This window comes from Cetorhinus maximus, chromosome 17 (assembly GCF_964194155.1).
Source record: "Cetorhinus maximus chromosome 17, sCetMax3.hap1.1, whole genome shotgun sequence".
Classification (NCBI taxonomy): domain Eukaryota; kingdom Metazoa; phylum Chordata; class Chondrichthyes; order Lamniformes; family Cetorhinidae; genus Cetorhinus; species Cetorhinus maximus.
In genome coordinates, this window is record NC_135895.1 from 4,292,523 (window position 1) to 4,311,478 (window position 18,956).

Here is an 18,956-nt window from a genome sequence, read left to right on the forward strand (position 1 = left end):
TAAGAAAATGTGCTAATTAAGAATGGATGGCAGGACACTCAAGGTACAGCTTGAGAGGGGGTGGGGTGGAAAGACTGACAGGGCATTACAGTTATAGATTTAAAAATAATGGAAATAGGTGGGAAAAGAAAAATCTATATAAATTATTGGAAAAAACAAAAGGGAGGGGGAAGAAACGGAAAGGGGGTGGGGATGGGGGAGGGGGAGTTTAAGATCTAAATTTGTTGAATTCAATATTCAGCCCGGAAGGCTGTAAAGTGCCTAGTCGGAAGATGAGTTATTGTTCCTCCAGTTTGCGTTGGGCTTCACTGGAACAATGCAGCAAGCCAAGGACAGACATGTGGGCAAGAGAACAGGGTGGAGTGTTAAAATGGCAAGCGACAGGGAGGTTTGGGTCTTTCTTGCGGACAGACCGCAGGTGTTCTGCAAAGCGGTCGCCCAGTTTGCGTTTGGTCTCTCCAGTGTAGAGGAGACTGCATTGGGAGCAACGAATGCAGTAGACTAAGTTAGGGGAAATGCAAGTGAAATGCTGCTTCACTTGAAAGGAGTGTTTGGGCCCTTGGACGGTGAGGAGAGAGGAAGTGAAGGGGCAGGTGTTGCATCTTCTGCGTGGGCATGGGGAGGTGCCATAGGTGGGGGTTGAGGAGTAGGGGGTTATGGAGGAGTGGACCAGGGTGTCCCGGAGGAAACGATCCCTACGGAATGCCGCCGGGGGGGGTGAAGGGAAGATGTGTTTGGTGGTGGCATCATGCTGGAGTTGGAGCTGGAGTCTTTTACAGAGCTTTGAAATAATCTCGTTATTTCCAGCATCATGGGCTCTATCCAATTTATTTATTTATTTGGAGTAGCTCTCTTACCCCCAACTAATCCAGACTAAGGAGAAGCTAGACAAGATAAAGGAATAGAAGGTTATGCTGATAATATGAAATAAAGGGTGGGAGGAGGTTCATTAGCAGCATAAACACCAGCTCGTTTGCAGCATTAACACCAGAACGTGACAGGTTCAGCTGCACATTGTAACTTACTTTGCAGCAATGCAAAGTGACAGTGTAGCTGCAAGCTTAGCCCTGAAGTCAGACTGACCAACTCTGAAAACCCCCATCTATCACATTGCGTATACTATTTTGTTTAAAGAATTTAGGAATCTGTTAGACAATAGGCAAGAGTCATGTATTTTTGCATTTGGTGATTTATTAAAATATGTCCCTCGACATCCAGGGTTTCCTGGATTTGTTGGTCCCACCCTTTATCTTTACTGGAATATGTTGGCTCTGTACTCTCCCTATTTCTGTCTTGACGGGGAAACTATTGGAAGCAATTCTGAGGGACAGAATTAAGCTACCCTTGGAGAGGCAGGGACTAATCAAGGACAGTCAGCATGGTTTTGTTAAGGGGAAATCATGTCTGACCAATTTGATTGAATTTTTTGAAGAGGTGACCAGGTCAAGCATTTGATGTAGTCTACTTGGACGTCAGCAATGCTTTTCATAAGGTCCCGCATGGGAGATTGATAATGAAGGTAAAAGCCCATGGGAGTCAAGGCAGTTTGGCCAATTGGATCCAGAATTGGCTGAGTGGCAGAAAGCAGAGGGTGATGGTCGAGGGGTGTTTTTGTGACTGGATGCCTGTGTCCAGTGGGGTTCCACAGGGATCGGTGTTGGGTCCCTTGCTGTTTGTAGTATATATAAACGATTTAGACTTGAATGTAGGAGAATCAATCAGTAAGTTTGCAGATGACATGAAAATTGGTGGGGTGGTAAATAGTGAGGAGGATAGCCTTAGATTACAGGAGGATATAGACAGGCTGGTCAGATGGGCTGATCAGTGGTAAATGGAATTTAATCCGGATAAGTGTGAGGTGATGCACTTGGGCAGGACAAACAAGGCACGGGAATACACGATGAATGGTAGGACCCTGGGAAGTACCAAGGATCAGAGGGACCTTGGTGTGCATATCCACTGGTCCCTTAAGACAGGTAGATAAGATGATTAAGAAGGCATATGGGGTACTTGCCTTTATTAGCCGAGGCATAGAATATAAGTGCAGGGAGGTTATGCTGGAACTGTACAAAACGCTGGTTAGGCCACAGCTAGAGTATTGCGTGCAGCTCTGGAATCCGCATTATAGGAAGGATGTGATTGCACTCGAGAGAATGCAGAGGAGATTTACCAGGACGCTGCCTGGGCTGGAGAGTTTTAGTTATGAGGAAAGATTGGATAGACTGGGGTTATTTTCCCTGCAGCAGAGGAGATTGAGGGGGGACATAATTGAGGTGTATAAAATTATGAAGGGCATAGATAGGGTGACAGGAAGGAACCTTTCCCCTTGGTGGAGGGATCAGTAACCAGGGGGCATAGATTTAAGGTAAGGGGCAGGAGGTTTAGAGGGGATGTGAGGAAGAATTTTTTCACCCAGAGGTTGGTGGGAATCTGGAGCTCACTGCCTGAAAGGATGGTAGAGGCAGAAACCCTCATAACATTTAAGAAGCATTTGGATGTGCACTTGCGATGCCATGACATACAAGGCTATGGGTCTAGTGCTGGAAAATGGGATTAGAATACTTAGGTACTTGTTTGACCGGCGCAGACTCGATGGGCCGAAGGACCTTTTTCTGTGCTGTAGACCTCTATGGCAACTTTGTCTGGTCAGTGAGCGGGGGTGGAGGGAGGGCATGCGTCCCGATGTCAGCCCACGTCATTTAGATCTTCAGACCTGTCAACAGCCTATTAAGGCCATTAAAAAAATAATTAAAATGATTAATGGACCTGCCCGTCCAACCTTAAGGTTGGCGGGCAGGCAAAGAGCCCAGGCGGCCTTCCGAAAATCATGAAACCTCATCCACGGGCGGGATGAGGTTTGATGAGGGATTTAAAAATTTCAGAATATTTTAAATAAAAATTATGGACATGTCCCAATTCCTGTGACAGTGTCACATGAGGGGGACATGTCAGTGAAACTTTTTCTATTCTTTAAACTGGTTTTCACATTTAAGCTGATCTACCTGAGGCAGCACTTTGCCTCAGGGAGATCTATGTGCTCTTCCATGCGCATGTGTGAAAGAGCACACAGACCTGCTCAGGGAATCCCCCCCTCCCCCCCCGCCTGCACAGGGAGCGCGCAGAAGCACTTCTGGGCGGACGTCACGCTGGGCGGGCCTTAACTGGCCCACCCATGTAAAATGGCATACAACCCACCTGGGGCGCTGATTGGGAGCCCGCCTGCTCCCGCGCAAACCCCCCCCCCGCCACCCCGACGGGGTAAGATCCTGCCCTATGACTCTTAAGATAAAAGATTAATTATGTATCTCTTCCCTTTCCTGCAGATAACATACATCATGCATAATGCCACTGATAAATCTCTCATTATAATTGATGAATTGGGGAGAGGAACCAGTACAGAGGAAGGCATTGGTATCTGCCATGCAGTCTGTGAATTTCTGCTCAGCTTCAAGGTAAAGGTTTTGATCATTTAAGTCTTTGTGTGAACAATCTTTGGGATTTATAAGGATGACACAATGAGAGGTTACACATATCAGGAAAGGGTGAGCAGGCTGAGGCTCTTTACTTTATAAAAGAGAAAACTAAGGGATAAGCTGATAGAGGTCCTTAAAATTATGAAGGGTTTTCATAGAGAAGAATTTTACAGTCCCTCACTGGCGGATTTGCAGTGGGGGGTGGGCCTGTAGAATTCCCCGGTTTGCCTCCCCGCTCACCCCCATATATCCACAATTTTACAGGGGGCAGGTGAGGCCTAAGGCGGACCTCCCACCCTTGCCCCAGTTGAGGCTCTTAAGTGGCCAAATATTGCTGCAACTTTTTGGCTGGAGGAAGGATGTCTGGAAGTGACATCCATGGAAGAGGCCTTGAAGTTCATCCTGCTCGAGACTTGGGCAGGAGAGGGGGGTGCCTGCATCACTGGCCCACTTTCCACATCGGGTGCTTCCCACCCATGGTCTGCTCCCTGGGTGCTCCCTCCACACCTGAGTGCTCCACAACTTAGAATCTGGGAATGGCTTGTTGTCCCAACAGTGGCCAGCACTCCCAGTGGCTATCACGTTGGCCAGCAGCTCTCTGAGGTGGCATTTCCTCCTGAGTGAGGTGTGGAAATCCTGCCTCAGGCCAATTAACACTGCTGGGCATAGTGGGGATTTGTTCCCCACCAACTCTTTAGGTGGCAGAGCAGGAAATTCCACCACCTGTAAAATTCTGTACATAGGGTAGTGGGGAAAATGTTTCTACTTGACAGGGAGCCTAGAACTAGGCCCTAAAAATATAAGAAAGTCATGAATAAAGCCAATAGGGAATTCAGGAAAAACTTTTTTACTCAGTGGTTAGGATGTGAAACTCACCACAGCATGCGGTAGGTGAGGCAACGCCATAGATATATTTAAGGGGAAGCTTGATAAACACAGTGGGGAGAAACAAGTAGAAGGATATGCTGATGGTGTGAGATGAAATAAGGCTCATATGGCGCATAAACATGAGCATGGGCCAGTTGGGCTGAATGGCTTGTTTCTGTACTGCAGATTCCATGTAATTAACCTGAGCAGAAATCTCAGTGCGAGGATAAAGTGGGTTTCCCAACACTATCTCAGAATCACACAGTGCAGAAGAGGCCCTTCGGCCCATCGAGTCTGCACCGACACGTGAGAAACACCTGACCTACCTACCTAATCCCATTTACCAACACTTGGCCCATAGCCTTGAATGTTATGACGTGCCAAGTGCTCATCCAGGTGCTTTTTAAAGGATGTGAGGCAAACTGCCTCCACCACCTTCCCAGGCAGTGCATTCCAGACCATCACCACCCTCTGGGTAAAAAAGTTTTTCCTCATATCCCCCCTAAACCTCCTGCCCCTCACCTTGAACTTATGTCCCCTTGTGACTGACCCTTCAACTAAGGGGAACAGCTGCTCCCTATCCACCCTGTCCATGCCCCTCATAATCCTGAACACCTTGATCAGGTCGCCCCTCAATCTTCTCTGCTCCAACGAAAACAACCCAAGTCTATCCAACCTTTCTTCATAACTTAAATGTTTCATCCCAGGCAACTTCCTGGTGAAATCCCCTCCAGTGCAATCACATCCTTCCTATAAAGTGGCGACCAGAACTGCACACGGTACTCCAGCTGTGGCCTCACTATGGTTCTATACAACTTCAATATGACCTCCCTATTTATGTGATCTATGCCTCAATTGATAATTGATAAACTTGGATTTATATAGTAGTCGTTAGAGAGTACAAAACTTGAGTATTGCTGAAAATAGGGACATGCTGTCTAAACTTTCATTTTGCACTCATCAAGACAGATTGTAAGATTACCAACAGTATGAACATACGAAATAGGAGCAGAATTAGGCCATTCGGGCCCTCGAGCCTGCTACATTATTCAATAAGATCATGGCTGATATGTTTGTGTTTCAAATTCCACATTCCCATCTACCCCTGTAAAGGGATCATCAATTTATACTGCATGAGAAGAGAGTGCTGATTGGTTGGCAAGTGGACTCTGATTGGCAGAGGCATGCCATGGAGAATGCAGCAGGGAACAGTTAACTTCCAAGCTTTTGTTTAAAATCAAACCAGATAGATCGGCTCTGATTGGTCAAGCCATGGCCAAATGGGAATGAACTAGGGAATGGCTATACCCAAGCTTTTGTTTAGTTGAAAAAGGCACAATGCATGGACATGCTCCTTTTGTCTGCAAAGGACAAAGCTCTGTGTATGAATATATGTGTCTTCTAGCGTGTGCAAATGAGCCACTCTGCGACTGATAATCTTAAATTAGTTTTCAGTGTAATTCTTAGCACAGTTAGGACTGCTTAGCAAATGTCCAATCACGGAATCACATCTAGTGTTGAACACCTATGTTTTGAGTTTTGCAAGCATGGGCTGGTTGGGTATGGTCAGTACTTTGTCTGTTGCAAACAGCCAAAGGTATGTGCTGTTTGACACGATCTGCTAGTTGTTGGGATGTATGGCCTTTCTACCTGGCATCACACCGGCACTTGCAAAACTCAAGACTTATTGTCCAACATTAGATGTGATTCTGCGCTTAGACAGCAATTGCTAAACAGTCCTGTGCTAAGAATTACACTGACAACCATTTTAAGATTATCAGTTGGGCTCGCATTGTGGCTCACTTACATGTGCTAGAAGCCACATATATTCATGCAGAGTGCCCTGTCCTTTGCAGACAGAAGGAAAATGTCCACACATTGTGCCTTTTTCAACCAAACAAAAGCTTGGGGGGACAGCCATTACCTGGTTCATTTCCCATGGCAATGCCTTGACTAATCAGACCTTAGACGACCTGTCTGGTTTGAATTTGAACAAAAGCTTGACAGTTAATTGTTCCCGGCTGCATTCTCCATGGCAACGCCTCTTCCAACCAGAGTCCACTTGCCAATCAATCAGCACTCTCTTATGCAGTAAAAATTGTTGTTCCCTTTACTCTTGGTAGTCTTGTGATCTGTCCTGACGAGTGCAAGACAAAAAACTTAGAAAGCATGTCTCTTTTTTTAGCAATTTATATAGCACTTTTGAAGTGTTATCATTTGTCGGAAGTGCAAATGCCAATTTGTGCACACCAAGTTCCCACAAACAGCAATATCCAGATAATCTGTTTTACTGATTTTGATCAAGGGATGAATGTTGACCAAGAAAACCAGGGGTGAAGACCCTTACTCTTCTTTGAAATATGCTGATGGGATCTTTTATGTCCACCTAAAGGGACCAGACGGGACCTCAGATTACCTTGCTCAAATGAAAAGACTGCACCTCCGACAGGTGAGGTGGGAGTGACTGTCCTTGAAATCAAGGCAGCATTTGACCGAGTGTCACATCAAGGAGCCCCAGCAAGGAGTCAATGGGAATCGGGGAAAATTCTCCACTGGTTGGAGTCATACCTAGCACAAAGGAACATGGTTGTGGTTGTTGGAGGTCAATCATCTCAGCTCCAGGACATCACTGCAGGAGTTCCTCAGGGTAGTGTCCTCGGCCCAACCATCTTCATCAGTGACCTTCCTTCCATCATAAGGTCAGAAGTAGGGATGTTCGCTGATATTGCACAATGTTCACCATTCACGGCTCCTCAGATACTGAAGCAGTCCATGTCCAAATGCAGCAAGACCTGGTCAATATCCAGACTTGGGCTGACAAGTGGCAAGTAACATTCGCACCACACAAGTGCCAGGCAATGACCGTCTCCAACGAGGGAGAATCCAACCATTGCCCCTTGACATTCAATGGCATTACCATCACTGAATCAACCACTATCAACATCTGGGGTTACCATTGACCAGAAATTGAACTGGACTAGCCATATAAATACTGTGGCTACAAGAGCAGGTCAGAGTCTAGGAATCGTGCGACGAGTTATTCACCTCCTGACTCCCCAAAGCCTGCCAACCATCTACAAGGCACAAGTCAGTAGTGTGATCGAATACTTCACATTTGCCTGGATGAGTGCAGCTCCAACAACACTCAAGAAGCTTGACACCATCCAGGACAAAGCAGCCCACTTGATTGGCACCACATCCAAAAACATTCATTTCCTCCACCACTGACTCACAGTAGCAGCCGTGTGTACCATCTACAAGATGCACTGCAGGAGCTCACCAAACCTCCTTAGACAGCACCTTCCAAACCCATGACCGCTCCTATCTAGAAGGACCAGGGCAACAGATAGATGGAAACACCGCCACCTGGAAGTTTCCCTCCAAATCACTCATCATCCTGACTTGGAAATATATTGCCGTTCCTTCACTGTCGCTGAGTCAAAATCCTGGCACTCCCTTCCTAACAGCACTGTGCATGTACCTCTACCCCATGGACTGCAGCGGTTCAAGAAGGCAGCTCACCATTATCTTCTCAAAGGCAACTAGGGATGGGCAATAAATGCTGGCCCAGCCAGTGAAGCCCACATCCCATGAATGAATATTCAAAAAAAGATAAAAAAGCAGCACTCCCTCAGTACAACGTGAACTGAGAGCATCAACCTAAATTACGTACTCAGATCTCTGGAGTGGGGTTGTCTCAGAGGCAAGAATGTTACCCACTGAGCCATGGTTGACTCCTGATATCGTGTAGATTGAAACAACCTTTGTTGAAATGGTTTTGTTTGATATTTGTCATTTGGAACAAACTGTTTTCTTTCCATTCAGGCTTTCACGCTATTTGCCACTCACTTCCTGGAAGTCTGCCAACTGGATGCTTTGTATCCTAACGTGGAAAACAACCACTTTGAAGTTCAACATAATCAAAGCAACACTGGAAACTATAATAAGATTGTCTACACATACATTCTCTCCAAAGGTTGTACCGAGGAGAAGAACTACGGTAAGGTGCACTGCAGGATATGGTAACTTTGGAACAGGGCGGGGAGGCCATTCAGCTCCTTGAACCTGATTTGTCATTCCGTTAGCCCGTGGCTGATCGGCACCTCAACCCTATTTGCTTCATATTCCTTAAAGCCCTTCCCAAAAAAAACTTACCAACTCAGCCTTGAAAGTTTCATCTGACTCAGCATCCTTATACAGGTGAGAATTCTGGATTTCCATCACCCTTTGTGCGAAAAAGTATAAAATTTCTGGTTTCAGGGCCACAGTTAACTAAGTAGGCATTCGATTATTTGTAAGTAATTTTAAGGTAGTTTATTAAGAGAATTAAGAAACAACAGTTTAGATATGATACCTTAACTAACGAGACAGAAAAAAGTATATGACCCGTAGCAATCGAGAGCAGTTTACTGATTCCGGAGGGCAGACAAACGGTTGGCACAGAATGTGTTGATCTCATCTTCCTCCTCCTCCTCCTCGCCCATTCTGAAGAAGGCAGCTACCGATGAGTACTGCAACCTCAGCAGTACCTCACAAGGACCTCACCTGGAAACCCTCACCAAGACATCACCAGTATACGACCCCACCAGGACCTGGCCCCTGTGTGTGAGCACCTGTTAATATACCCTTTTTCTGGGTGCTGGTAGCTTACCTAGTGTCAATCATCAATTCAAACTATTCTGACCAATGGACACAGGGCAGGTACTCAAAACATCAGGGTGATTAGCACCCCCCTTGTGCGTCACTCTGCTCGAGGTCTGCTTTTTACTTTACATCATGCTGAGGGCATATTCTTGTAACATTTTAAACGCCTCGATCAGATCTACCTTCAGTCTCCTGTTCATTCTCAAGTGAATAACAGGCAAAGTTTATGCATTCCCTGAAGTGTTAATCAGGTTCTTCAAATCTAAACTTTACTCTTAACTTTGATGAAAATTAATTTTTTGATTTAAACATGCACATATTTGACAGGTATTGATCCTATCCCCAGAATAACTTCATATAATGCTGATGTATACAAAAAGCTCATTTGTCCTATCATCACAATCAAGATAATTTTTTGTTATTCACTCATGGCATGTGGGCACTGGCTAGGCCAGGGTCTATTGCCCATAACAAAAACAGAATTACCTGGAAAAACTCAGCAGGTCCTGTGTCCATTGGTCAGAATAGTTTGAATTGATGATTGACACTAGGTAAGCTAGTCTGGCATACTTGACAGTATATACAGCTCCTCTGACATGTCCTCCTTCTTCCTTAACCGAGGTTTTCCACCCACGGTCGTTGACAGGGCCCTCAACCGTGTCCTGCCCATATCCCGCGCATCCGCCCTCACGCCTTCTCCTCCTTCCCAGAAACATGATAGGGTCCCCCTTGTCCTCACTTATCACCCCACCAGCCTCCGCATTCAAAGGATCATCCTCCACCAACTCCAGCATGATGCCACCACCAAACACATCTTCCCTTCACCCCCCCCGGCGGCATTCCGTAGGGATCGTTCCCTCCGGGACACCCTGGTCCACTCCTCCATCACCCCCTACTCCTCAACCCCCACCTATGGCACCTTCCCATGCCCACGCAGAAGATGCAACACCTGCCCCTTCACTTCCTCTCTCCTCACCGTCCAAGGGCCCAAACACTCCTTTCAAGTGAAGCAGCATTTCACTTGCATTTCCCCTAACTTAGTCTACTGCATTCGTTGCTCCCAATGCGGTCTCCTCTACGTTGGAGAGACCAAACGCAAACTGGGCGACCGCTTTGCAGAACACCTGCGGTCTGTCCGCAAGAAAGACCCAAACCTCCCTGTCGCTTGCCATTTTAACACTCCACCCTGTTCTCTTGCCCACATGTCTGTCCTTGGCTTGCTGCATTGTTCCAGTGAAGCCCAACGCAAACTGGAGGAACAGCACCTCATCTTCCGACTAGGCACTTTACAGCCTTCCGGGCTGAATATTGAATTCAACAACTTTAGATCTTAAACTCCCCCTCCCCCCATCCCCATCCCGTTTCTCCCCCCTCCCCCTTTTTTTTTCAATAATTTATATAGATTCTTCTTTTCCCACCTATTTCCATTATTTTTAAATCTAAAACTAAAACTTTGTTAGTCTTTCCACCCCACCCCCACTAGAGCTGTACCTTGAGTATCCTGCCTTCCATTCTTAATTAGCACTTTTCTTAGATAATATCACCACCTTCAACACCTCTTTGATCCTTTTGTCTGTGACATCTTTTGATTATCTTCTCCTATCACTGCTTGCTTATCCCCACAATCACCCCACCCTCAACTTCTCTCTCTCCCCGCCCCCCACCTTAGACCAGCTTATATTTCACCTCTCTCCTAACTATACTTCAGTTCTGCCGAAGGGTCGTGAGGACTCGAAACGTCAACTGATTTCTTCTCCACCGATGCTGCCAGACCTGCTGAGTTTTTCCAGGTAATTCTGTTTTTGTTTTGGATTTCCAGCATCCGCAGTAGCTTTTAGCTTTTTGAGAAGGTGGTGGTGAGCTACCTTCTTGAACTGCTGCAGTCCACATTGTGTAGGTACACCCATGGTGCTGTTAGGGAGGGAGTTCTAGGATTTTGACTCAACGACAGTGAAGGAATGACGATATATTTCCAAGTCAGGATGGCGGGTGGTTGGAGGGGAACTTGCAGGTGATGGTGTTCCCACGCATCTGCTGCCTTTGTCCTTGTAGATGGTAGCTAAATTGTTACAGCTTTGACTGCAATAGAGGAATTGATCTGAATTTCATATAGTTTTGTTTTGGCTGTTGAACTTAAAATGAGAAACTCAAGTATCAAGTAACATGAGTTGAAATGGAAATAGGTGATATAACTTGTGGCAGCAATTGGGATTCTAAACTGGCCTCATAAGATCATAACATAAAAAATAGGAGCAGGAGTAGGCCATTCAGCTCCTTGAGCTTGCTCCGCCAATCAGTAATGGCTGATCTGATTGTGGCCTTAACTCCACTTTCCTGTCCGCCTCCCATAACGCTCGAGACTCCCTTGTAGATCAAAGATCACTCTAACTCAGCCTTGAATTTATTCAATGACCCAGCCTCCACTGCTCTCTGGTGAAGAGTCTTTGTACGCTCCTTACAACTTGCTTTCCTACCTATCTTGAAGTGTTACATTTGTGATAAAAGCACAAAATGCTGGAAAAGCTCAGGAGGTCTGGCAGCATTTATCATGCGTGGTGGTGGTGGTGGTGAAATTTTTAATTGACCCAGCATTCTTTTAAGGAGTTCCAGATTTTCACTAACCCTTTGTGTAAAGAAGTGCTTCCTGACATCGTCCATGAATGGCCTAGCTCTAATTTTTAAGATTACCCGCCCTTGTTCTGATCTCTATCACCAGAGGAAGTGGTTTCTCTTTATTTCAATGAAATCCTTTAGTAATCTTAAAAACCTTGATTAAATCACCCCATTAATCGATACTCAATATAATACAACAGCATTCAATAGAATACAGCCTGGTCTATCTCCCTATACACATGCAGCCCATAATCTGCATTCATTAATGGATGGAAAATCAAAGGCTTGTGTTTGTGTGATTTCCCAATGTGTGCGACTGCCTGATTCATGTTCTAAGTGGATAAGACTGTATGCAGCAGGAAATTACACCCAATATACCTTGTGGTCAAGTACAACAGCAATTAAGGATAGGTGATAATTGATGGCCTTACCAGCAATGCCCTCATCCTGAAGATGAATACATTTTTTAAATTGGGAGAGTGGCAAAGGATATGGCCTGAGCACTTGAGGATCCAAGCTAACAATTTGGATCTCTGCAAAACCAGGCTTCATCCAGCGCCTTAAACATCCACAGTCTCCACCGTGGACTGTGGCTGCAGTATATACTGCAGCAGTTCACCAAGACTTCTTTGACAGAACTTCCTAAACTCGTGTCCTCTGCCTCTTGAAAAGACGGTGGCCGCAGATGCATGGGTACACCATCCTCTTGAAGTCACAAACCAGCCCAACTTGGACACATGTTGGTGGTTCTTTCACTGTTGTTCAAAATCCTGCAACTTGCTCCCTAACAGCGCTTTTGGAGCATCTTCACCACATGGACTGCAGCAGTTCAAGAACGTGGCTCACCATCAGCTTCTCAAGAGCAATTAGGAATGGACAATAAATACTGGCCTTGCCACCAACACCCACATCCTGAGAATGGACTTCATAAAACTTATTCACTTATTTGAACATGCAGGTTAACAAAAACCAATGTGAAGAAGTAACAATGGTAAAGGCAAGAAAGATATTTTTGGAAGTAAATTCACAGCCAGAGTTACTTTAATTATAAAACTTTTTACTCCATATTCTGTGTAATTGTTATGACACAGCAGTTGGTAAAGGCTGAGTTGCTTAAATCCCAGAGGGAAACTTGATCAGCTGTCATAAGCTATATTTTCAAATGGTATGTTTGAGATGCAGCTCTGAATTCAGAAGAGGGAGATGGTGACAGAGTGGTATTGTCACTGGACTAGTATTCCAGAGACCCAGGGTAATGCTATGAAGACCTGGGTTCAAATCCTACCATGGCAGATAGTAAAATTTGAATTCAGTAAAAATCTGGAACTAAAAGTCTGATGATGACCATGAAACCATTGCTGATTGTCATAAAAACCTATCTGTCTCACTAATGTCCTTTAGGGAAGGAAATCTGCTACCCTTACCTGGTCTGGCCTATGTGTGACTCCAGACCCACAGCAATGTGGTTGACTCTTAAATGCCCTCTGAACAAGGGCATTTAGGGATGGGCAATAAATGCTGGCCTAGTCAGTGATGCCCACATCCCATGAATGAATTTAAAAAAAACAAGCCTCAAGAGGTTTTTTTGTATAAAACTAAATTAAGCATTTATTAATTTAGCAACTAAATACACATGTCTACAAATTAATACCATAATAACTTTTAAACAAATCCCCAAATGAATCACTCCCAGGTAAATCTTCATCAAAGCAACAATAACCCATAGGGCAGAATTTTGCCCTTGATGGGCGCCAGCAGTGGGCGGGCAACCGAACTCTGCCGCCGAAACAGGCCCTGCCGCCATTTTAAGTGGGCGGGCCAATTAAGGCCCGCCCAGTGGGCCGCCGGATGGGAAGTGCTATGCGCTTCCTGTGCGGGTGGGGTGGGGGGGGGATTCCCCAACTGCCAGAGTGAGCTCTTTCACACGTGTGCGAAAGAGCACACTGCTCCCTGAGGCTTAGTGCTGCCTCAGGGAGATCACTGAAAGTTTTTGAAAGTTTAAAAATAGAAAAATAAAAAAATTATTAACATGTCCCCCTCATGTGACAATGTCACACGAGATGGGACATGTTAATAAATATCACAGAAACTTTATTAAAGCTTTTTAAAACCGTCATGAAACCTCATCCTGCCAGTGGATGCGGTTTCATGTTTTTTCAGAAGCCCGTTGGGGCTCCTGGCCGGCCCGTCAGCCTTAAGGTTGGACGGGCAGGGCCTTTAATTGATTTAACTACCCTGATTATGGCCTCAATTGGCCATTGACAGGTCGGCGGGCGGACAGCTGATCTTGCTGTCCCCCCACCTTCCTGAATATTTAAATGGTTCCCCCGACGCCATCCTGCATCATTTTCGCATCGGTGAGCGGGCCCCGCCCCCTGCTCATCAACGGAAAAATTCTGCCCGTAGATTTTGAACAGACACCAGGCAAAGCACATTTGACCGTACAAATTTAAAATGAGGTCCCTTGCAATTTGGTTCCTTTGCAGACATAGTTGTAGGGCTTACAGACTGCTTAGATCTTACATTCCTCTGACCTGCACAAACAAAATTCCTTTCTGTTTATACCTAGCCTTCCCTTTGAATGTAAATTCTTGTTGTATCACTAGGTCTTTGAACTCCACCTCTTCTAACAATAAAACCCCTGTGTCATAGCACCAATTTTTCTAGTAATATAAACACATTGCTTAGTGTCTCCTAGCTAGGTGCAAGATTTTACTCCCTTCTTTTGAATGGTTTATTCAACAAGTGCAAATATACTTTTTATCTTCTAGCCTTACGTTTATCTAATTAACATCTCAAACTATTACACATCAAAGCACCCAGTCTAGCTGGCTTTAATACAATTAAGCCACACACAAACACAGACCCTACTAAAAGTCCAGTTTAAAAATAATTTCCAATAACATTATACACATTAATATCTCTTCATGACAGTAATCAAATGCTGCTTGGGGTATTTTGTCTGTTATTTTCCTTGACCCATGGGCATCTCATGCTACTGCTCTGAATATAAGTATCAGCTGCTATACAATTCTCCTCTTGCTTAATGTCATGTTTTTGTTCTTTTGCATGAGGTTTGAAAGCTGCTGAAGTTTCATCTCTTCCCCCATCAATTGTACTCGATGCTAAAGAAATCGCATCTCAGATCACCAGGCAAATATGGGTAAATGATTAAAACCAGGGTTACAGAATAGTTGTTGTTTCATAGTCTGTCAGATGGAAATATTATACACATCTTTTTATTTCAAAAGCATTTGCATTACAATCAATATCGTAGAAATCACACTGTGGTCCTATTGGGATTACCAGCTCTGGTTGAATGTATTCATTGTCTAATCCCTAGCCTCCAATACGTCCCTCATGATCCCATCATTGGTTGCCCTAAAAGTTCCATCAGTTTGAAACTCCCGCACACTCCCACTATTGGTCTTCCAATATGTCCATCCTAGTGACATCCCGCCCTCTAAATCCTCCCATTGGTCTTCCAACAAGTTAATCCTAGTGACACCCTGCCTTAACACTCCTTCCATTGGTCACTCAACATGTCCAACCTAGTGACACTCTGCTCTCACACTTCTCCTATTGGTCTCCCAACATGTCTATCCTTGCGATGCCCCACCCTCTCATTCCCTCCATTGGTCGCCTAACATGTCTATCCTAGTGATACCCTGCCCTCGCATTGCCATTGGTCTCCCAACTGTCTGTCCTTGTGACACCCCATTCTCACACTTCCCCTGTTGGTCTCCCTACATGTCTATCCTAGTGACACCCCTCTTACAACCCCCCATTGGTCTTTCAACATAACTAACCTTGCGATGCCCTGCCCTGCCCCACACTTCCCCCATTGGTCTCCCAACATGTCTACCCTTGTGACGCCTTGCCCTCACACAGCCCCCATTGGTCTCCCAATACGCCTATCCTAGTGACACCCTGCCCTTGCACTCCTGCCATTGGTCTCCCAACATGTCTATCCTCACTATGCCTGCCCTCACACTCCCCCCTATTGGTCTCCCAACATGAATATCCTTGTGATGCCCCACCCTCACACTCCCCTCCCCCAACCCCAATTGGTTTCCCAACATGACTATCCTTGCAATGCCCCACACTCACACCCCCAACCTATTGGTCTCCTAATACATTTATCCTAGTGACACCCTGCCCTCACACTCTCCCTACTGGTCTCCAAACATTTCAATCCTAATGACGCCCTGCCCTCACACTTCTGCCATTGGTCTTCCAACATTTTTTTTGTATTCATTTACGAGATGTGGGTGTTGCTGGCTAGGCCAGCATTTACTGCCCATCCCTAAGTGCGTTTGAGAAGGCGGAGGTGAGCTGCCTTCTTAAACCGCTGCAGTCCCTGTGGTGTAGGTACACCCATAGTGCTCTTAGGGAGGTAGTTCCAGGATTTTGACCCAGCAACACTGATGGAACAGCGATATATTTCCAAGTAAGGATGGTGAGTGGCTTGGAGGGGAACTTCCAGTTGGCGGTGATCCCATGTATATGCTGCCTTTGTCCTTCTAGGCAGGGGTGGTGGGTTTGGAAGGTGCTGCCTAAGGAGCCTTGATGAGTTTCTGCGGTACGTCTTGTAGATGGTACACAGTGCCACCACTGTTGTTCTGTGGTGAAGGAAGTGAATGTTCGTGGAAAGGATGTCAATCAAGCAGGCTGCTTTGTTCTGGATGGTGTCAAATTTCTTGACTGTTATTGGAACTGCACTCATCCAAGCAAGTGGGGTGTATTCCATCACACTCCTGACTTCTGCCTTGTGGATGGTGGACAGGCTTTGGGAAGTCAGGAGGTGAGTTACTCGCCACAGGATTCCTAGTCTCTGACCTGCTCTTATAGCCACAGTATTTATATGGCTAGTCTAGTTCAGTTTCTGGTCAATGGTAATCCCAGGATGTTGATCGTGGGGGATTCAGCGATTGTAATGCCATTGAATGTCAATGGTCGATGGTTAGGTTCTCTCTCTTGTTGGAGATAGTCATGTCCTGGCACTTGTGCCGCTGGTCAGCCCAAGCCTGGATATTATCTAGGTCTTGCTGCATTTGGACATGGGCTGCTTCAGTATCTGAGGAGTTATGAATGGTGCTGAACATTGTGTAATCACAGGCGAACATCCCCACTTCTGACCTTATGAAGAAAGGAAGGTCATTGATAAAGCAGCTGAAGATGGCTGGGCCTTTCCTAGTGATGCCCCAACCTTACACTCCCCCATTGGTCTCCCAACATGTCTATCCTTGCGATGCCCTGCTTCCTAATACCAAAGTGCAAAGTGAACAATCTCTTTGTTACTGGGATAGGATGATTTTTGACATTGTTAATTTTGTCATCTCCAATATTTTTACAAGTTATAAATGAAAATGCTCAAAGAAAATTTTAACATCCCCATGATTTTCTCCTGGGTGTTATTCACAGAAGTATCCTCGAGATTAAATTTAATTCATGGAGGGTTGGCAACCTCTGATATTCTGGAGACCAAAATTCTTGTGCTTGCTAATTTCCTCACCTCTGGCCTGCTTCCTCTGACATCAGAAATCATGCTTGAAGGAAAAGAAAGTTTTGTATTTATATAACATCTTTCACAACCTCTGGTCATCCCATAGCATTTTGCAGCCAATGAAGTACTTATTGAAGCGTACTCACTGTTGTAATGTAGGAATTACAGCAGCCAATTTGTGCACAGCGAAGTCCCACAAACAGCAATGTGATAATGACCAGATTATCTGTTTGATGTTGGCTGAGAGATAAACATTGGCCAGGACATCAGGGAGAAGTTCCCTTCTTCAAAATGTGCCCTGGGTTCTTTTATGCAGGGCCTCAGTTTAATGTCTCATCCGAAATACATGTCCCTCCAACAGTGTAGCGTTCCCTTAGTACTGCACTGGGAGTGCTAACCTGGATTGTGGGTTCGAGACTCTGGAATGGGTGTCAAATCCATGATCTCTTATGCAGAGATGAGATTGCTGCCCACTGAGTCATAGCTAATAAGGAAGGCTGGTGTGTTTTTCAGATGATAGGAGATCTCGTAAGTTGGCCTAGTGATTCTTTGGTAGAAATCTGACTCCTTGGTTTTTGCTAAATTGCAGCGTAAACAGAGAAACACTGCCGAGTCTCTGCAGCAGAGAGCAATGCATCAACTGGCCACCAGACTGGTGCAGGCAGCTAGAAACTCATGCCTGGATCCAGATCGTTTGCGGATGTATCTAATGGGCCTCCGTAAAAGGTATGAAGCAGACTGCCTCACAGCCCAACAGCCTCCATAGACAGATACTTCCCTCTGAGAACAATTTAGCTCCAAGCAGTAGAGCCATTAATAACATGATGTTTCAAAGCACTGTTGTCATTTGAAAAAAAGTATTGCCCATGTTTTGCTGCCAAAATAAAGGTGTTATGAATGTGTGTAATGCTGAGTGATTTGTGGCAAGGAGAGAGAGAGGAATCACCAAAAGTTGCTGGCTGATTTGCGCCTTGTGAAAATGACATCTCACCCTTCGTGAAACTAACAGGGAGGTTGCTACATTTGTGTATTAATTATCCATTAAACATCACAGAATCACACAGTGCAGAAGAGGCCCTTTGGCCCATCGGGTCTGCACCGATGTGTGAGAAACACTTGACCTGCCTACCTAATCCCATTTACCAGCACTTGGCCCATAGCCTTGAATGTTATGACATGCCAAATGCTCATCCAGGTACTTGTTAAAGGATGTGAGGCAATCCAACCCGCCAGTGCATTCCAGACCATCACCACCCTCTGGGTAAAAAGGTTTTTCCTCTCATCCCCCCTAAACCTCCTGCCCCTCACCTTGAACTTATGTTCCCTCGTGACTGACCCTTCAACTAAGGGATCCACCCTGTCCATGCCCCTCATAATCTTGTACACCTTGATCAAAGATCAAAGAAAAGTACAGCACAGGAACAGGCCCTTTGGCCCTCCAAGTCTGCGCCGATCATATTGCCCGTCAAACTAAAACATTTTGCACTACCGGGGTCCGTATCCCTCTATTACCATCCTATCCATGTATTTGACAAGCTGCCTCTTAAACACCACTATCGTACCTGCTTCCACCACCTCCTCTGGCAGCGAATTCCAGACACTCACTACCCTCTGTGTAAAAACCTTGCCCCGCACATCTCCTCTATAGTTTTCTGCTTTCACCTCAAATATATGTCCCCTAGTAATTGACTCTTCCACCCTGGGAAAAAGCTTTTATCTACTCTGTCCATGCCACTCATAATTTTGTAAACTTCTATCAAGTCGCCCCTCAATCTCCATCGCTCTAACGAGAACAATCCGAATTTCTCCAACCTCTCCTCATAGCTAATAACCTCCAGACCAGGCAGCATCCT

The 18,956-nt window shown here is 45.5% G+C and overlaps 2 protein-coding genes across 2 annotated transcripts in view; one reads left to right on the forward strand and one right to left on the reverse strand.

The window, feature by feature from the left end:
- Positions 1-18,005, forward strand: part of msh4 (mutS homolog 4) — a 109,209-nt gene extending 91,204 nt beyond the window's left edge. Inside the window, exons 17-20 of the mRNA XM_078560639.1 lie at positions 3,324-3,452; positions 8,166-8,340; positions 14,672-14,760; positions 17,693-18,005. Coding sequence (XP_078416765.1) covers positions 3,324-3,452; positions 8,166-8,340; positions 14,672-14,760; positions 17,693-17,869 — 570 coding nt within the window. The 3' untranslated portion in view covers positions 17,870-18,005. The remainder of the gene's footprint in view (positions 1-3,323; positions 3,453-8,165; positions 8,341-14,671; positions 14,761-17,692) is intronic.
- cryz (crystallin, zeta (quinone reductase)) overlaps positions 1-18,956 on the reverse strand; it is a 1,066,321-nt gene that overhangs the window by 985,240 nt on the left and 62,125 nt on the right. The gene's annotated exons all lie outside the window — the stretch shown is intronic.